Source organism: Populus alba, chromosome 4 (assembly GCF_005239225.2).
Source record: "Populus alba chromosome 4, ASM523922v2, whole genome shotgun sequence".
NCBI lineage: Eukaryota > Viridiplantae > Streptophyta > Magnoliopsida > Malpighiales > Salicaceae > Populus > Populus alba.
Genome location: NC_133287.1, coordinates 19,247,989 through 19,252,443, shown reverse-complemented (window position 1 = coordinate 19,252,443; position 4,455 = coordinate 19,247,989). Strand labels below are relative to the sequence as shown.

At 38.3% G+C, this 4,455-nt stretch overlaps 1 protein-coding gene across 1 annotated transcript; it reads right to left on the bottom strand.

Annotated features, from left to right (window-relative positions):
• Positions 1–380: 380 nt before the first annotated feature.
• On the bottom strand, positions 381–1,631 carry LOC118059643 (uncharacterized). Its single transcript, XM_035072555.2, has one exon. It carries the CDS (start codon positions 1,330–1,332, stop codon positions 463–465), a length of 870 nt encoding a protein of 289 aa, XP_034928446.1. The 5' UTR covers positions 1,333–1,631; the 3' UTR covers positions 381–462.
• Positions 1,632–4,455: the final 2,824 nt, after the last annotated feature.

Here is a 4,455-nt window from a genome sequence, read left to right as displayed (position 1 = left end):
TTTTTTTAGATATTTCCAGATGGTTTTAATATATCAGTATTAAAATTAAATAAAAAAACTTATTTTGAAAAATAATATTTACCCCAATATTATACAAATTATAAGTTTCTTTTTAAATTAATATTGAATTTAAAATAATACATGAGAGTATTTTTAAAATAATTTTCATTTAAAAATACCAAATTAGTAATTATTTAAATATTTTTGGTAATAATATTAACATTCTAAGTATTAAAATCATCTCAGTATTCACATTTTAAAAAGTAATTTAAAAAACCGATACATAAATCTCATCGAATTACTAAAATATTTTCACATGAATTAGTGTATTTTTGCTTTATCCAAGATTTAAAATAAAAAATAAGTTAAAAAACCGCATAAAAAAGGTTCAAAATTGGCATATTATTATTATTAGAAATAATTATTAATCTCTTTCTAAAAAATCGTCTTCAACCATAATCATCACGTACGAACAAACAAACGGCCGTTGACGGCGTCGTCGAAGCCAACGCGCCTGCATTTCACAACGTTGACTGACGGTGGCGGTGTGAAGGAGTTCGTAGGTAAGGGATTGACAGTTCGGAGGTACGGACCGAACCACTTGTTTTGCATGTAACGGTTTTTTCTCCAAGGAGGCAAGGAGAGTTCTCTGCTCTTCAAAGATCTCTTAGCGGCGTCACTTATGCTCTTCACGATCGTCTTCAAATCCTCACTTTTGCCTACGAAAACACGAGGAAGATGGTGCAGAAGCTTCAAGTACTGGCTCGTTGGCCTAGCGATCTCGAATTGAGAAGCGAAATCGAGATCTACTACGTAACGGTTCTGCAATGCGGAGGATTTCGATTGCACCACCACGTCGATAAACTCGTAGCTGCCGGCGGTCAAGCCGCCACCAGAGGACTCCCATTTAGTCTTGCAGATCGCTGCATTGTGACCTAATTCTCTCAAAAACAACATCACTTTGCGCCGCAAAACAGGTCTTTGATGGTTTCTCAAACACGAAAACCCCTCCATTGCTTTTGAAACATGAGCGAACAATAAATTATCGTTACTGCTGGATCTGATCATGTCTACGACGAAGTCAGTACAGTCGGCGACTAAGTCGACACGCTCTGAATCTGATCCGTGACCATTAGTCGACGCGTGAACAAAACCAGAGTCTTCCTCTTCAAGAAAGCCGTGAACGAGGTCAGACAGGCAAGGCGAGTCGTCATGATCAACTGAGTGCTCGCTCCCGCTACTAAAGCAACTGAGTTGAGAACCAATGAGTCGAGCTTTAGCTTTATCGTCGAGGGGGTCAGTAACTCGTTTCGCCCTTGCAAAACCTGACATGTTTTTCAATTTTATTTATTTTTGTTTTAAAAGGGTTTTTACCCTTCACGTTTTTCAAGAAGTATTTGTAGTGTTGTTTACATAGGAAGAAGAAGAAGAATTAATTCTGGGTTTCAGAAGCTAAGCATAAATTTACAATTTAAGACAGGGAACATGGAGGGGGAGGAGGAAGAAGGAACATGTGATAAGGTTTATAAAGAGAAAAGGAAGAGATAATTTATTAAGAAGATAAGATAAATTAGTTTTGAAGAAGGAATTTGCCTGGGCATATTCGGTGGAAGTGTAATTAAAATATTGGGGTTGGTACATTTTTTCATCTTCCAAAATGGTTTTGAGTAATGGGAGAGGATATATATGATACGTCTAGGGAGGAGAGTTTGGCAAAGCATATCCAACGGCACCTAGGGTAGTTTATTCGAGTTGCACTCAGTAGGTGAAATGGATTGGAGGGATATGATATTTCCCGTGGTTGGTGGGGTCGTGGAGGTTGCCATGAGTTTGGCACGTGAGTTAATGGAGAGGGTCTAGGATAAGCCTGCCTCTTCAGGGTAGGGAAGGGTGAGGTGTGGGGGGCACGTGATTAACAATGTGATTATATGCACATGTAGGATTTGGTAATAATTAATTAGGGTTTAAGAAAGAAAGAATGGTTTGAATGGTTATGGCTGTAACAAGACATTGAGAAAGATGTGCAATTTTTTATGTCAATGAATAAGCATTTTTTCTGATGACTTTTCAGTGTTGAAAGTTGAAGCATCTGATCTGTTTGTCATTATTGCTGCAGGAATCCAATATTTTCTGTAAGATTTCAAGATTGCTGCAACTGCTGAAAGATGCGGGCAGGACATCGAGGTTCCAGAGATTATGTTGTAATTGATGGATCGCCCACCAGTGCCTCAGTTGATACCGGGCCGGGACCAAGCTGCCAAAATATTCAGACAAGGTGCTGTAATATCTTGCTGCAGATTACTATTAGAATTCGAATTCGTAGACCAAATAATCACACTTTAAACATTTCATTTCTTTCTTTTCTACCTTGTTCTGTCATCAACTTCAAGAATTACACATGATTTATAGATTAACTTGATAGTGTCCGAGTAATAGCATTTGGTCCTTGGTCTTCTTGTGCAGATTTTGGGTTTAAAACATTTTACTGTTGGAGCAATTCTTGCTATTGGTTTCCTGTAGTCAGAGAAGCGTTTAGCAGTTTTCATTTCGGTAATGTCACCTTGAGGCTTTCTTTTTGTTTCTTTTTCTTTCCTTCAGTAATGAATTCTTTAGGCAACAACCTAAAAGACTCTCTTTTGTGTCTGCGTAAATGCCTGAAGCTGTTGTGCTGCTTCTTCACCGATTATTGAGCCTGAATTACAAATTGAAAGCTAACTTCTTTGACAGTTGGATCAATCACTACCATTCCTACACTTCCACCTAGTTGTACTCCTACAGCCTTTTGTCTTCGAATAAGAATCTCAGTTGTGCGCATGACCACAATCTTCCCTTTAATCTTGGCAGCGTCTAGAGTATTATCCTTGCAAAAGCAGGGAGTCTTACCCTACGTGCTATACCCTTGAAAGGGAGAATCTTACCCTCAGACATCTTCTCTCCACCTAGTACGGATTTCAGTTAAGCAGGTGTTTCTACAACTTTAAGCAGTCGGACAATATAAAAATGCAGCTTAAATTGTTGGCCTTGCTATTGTGACTGACTCTTCGATGAACAAATATTATTTCCGCCACTTCCAAGTCACGCCGGAGAGATTGGCATGGCCGGGATTATAATATAGCTGACTGATAGCGGGGTTGTTGCTTTGATTGCTAAATGATTTTGCAGACCAGCTCCGGTAACATCTAGTTACAGTACTATTGACTGTGTTTTGGGAACTCATCAGGTCTCAAGTTATCCAGCAAGGATTAGGAGTAAGTTTTCTCATTTAATTATTTCACTGCACATGAACTAGCTTGATGCAACTCTGGTTGAAAAAATGTAAAACTGATACGTCCTAGAAGAATCATTTTAAGCTTCTTAGATTAGAAGAAGTGCAGCTTTAGGCATTACCGGATTGACAAATTGAAGTCAGTTTGGTAAAACGAATAGTACTTCGATATTGGACAATTTGTTTCATAGAATTCATGCAAAGAGGAGAATTTCATGAGTTTCAATAGCCTGAGACTTCTAAAAAATTCATGCATAGAGGAGAATTTCATGATCCTTTAACACATGAATTTTCTTTAAACTGATTTTAAGTTCCAATAAATACTATCGTCTGTGATAGGATTTCTCAAATACACTGCCCTGGTGAACTCAAAAGGTGTGATAGTATCAGCATAGAACTCTTGTCTCTACAATGAAAGCACTTTAAGAGCAATCGGACTCCTAACCTTGTGAACACCATTGCTCCATGTCAGAGCTCCAAACACAAAATTTCCATCACTAGTCTTCAGAAGCTTAAAATCTATCCTGAAAGACATATTTTCGCCTGTCTTTGTGAACTTGAGATGGGCAGGTGTAACTGTAACTTGAACACCAGCTGGATAATCAGCCTTCGCAACATAAGCAGTCGGTCATGTACCATAATACGTAACTGTTCTATAAACTGATATGCTTCCTCTCATGTTGGACACACCAATCGAGGGGTAGTTAAAGTCAGATGATTGTTTAGTTGGATATATTTTGGCAATAAGTTGTCTGTCCTGTGAGGTTTTTCATTTGTGCAGGGCTTGCACCAATACTGCAGAGAAAATCAATGACGTCATTGGAATCAAAACTGTAAATTAGTCCTGGGTTCAATGCTGCTAGTGGATTTATGTGTCCGGATCGGAAGTCAAAAGGTGTAGCCTGGGTGTCATTTGGATATGATCTCCCAATCAGTTTCCGAGTGCTATCCATGACTGTAGCTGTAACAATGAATTCAAGTAATAGAAGTCAGATATGCAATATATTTGTTAGTGAATTGAAATTCTTCTGGTAACTTTTCAGTGATGCAAAATCTAACCGGTTGTCATTATTGCAGAGTTTATAGCTGCTGGACTCCAAGAAGGTCTGCAAGATTTTAAGATTGCAACCGCTGAAACATGTGGGCAAGACACGGAGGATCTAGAGATTATCTTGTAGTTTGTTAGTAAA

Coding starts and splice junctions, on each gene's coding strand:
- LOC118059643 (XM_035072555.2), bottom strand. CDS start 1,332: ATGTCAGGTTTTGCAAGGGCGAAACGAGTTACTGACCCCCTCGACGAT.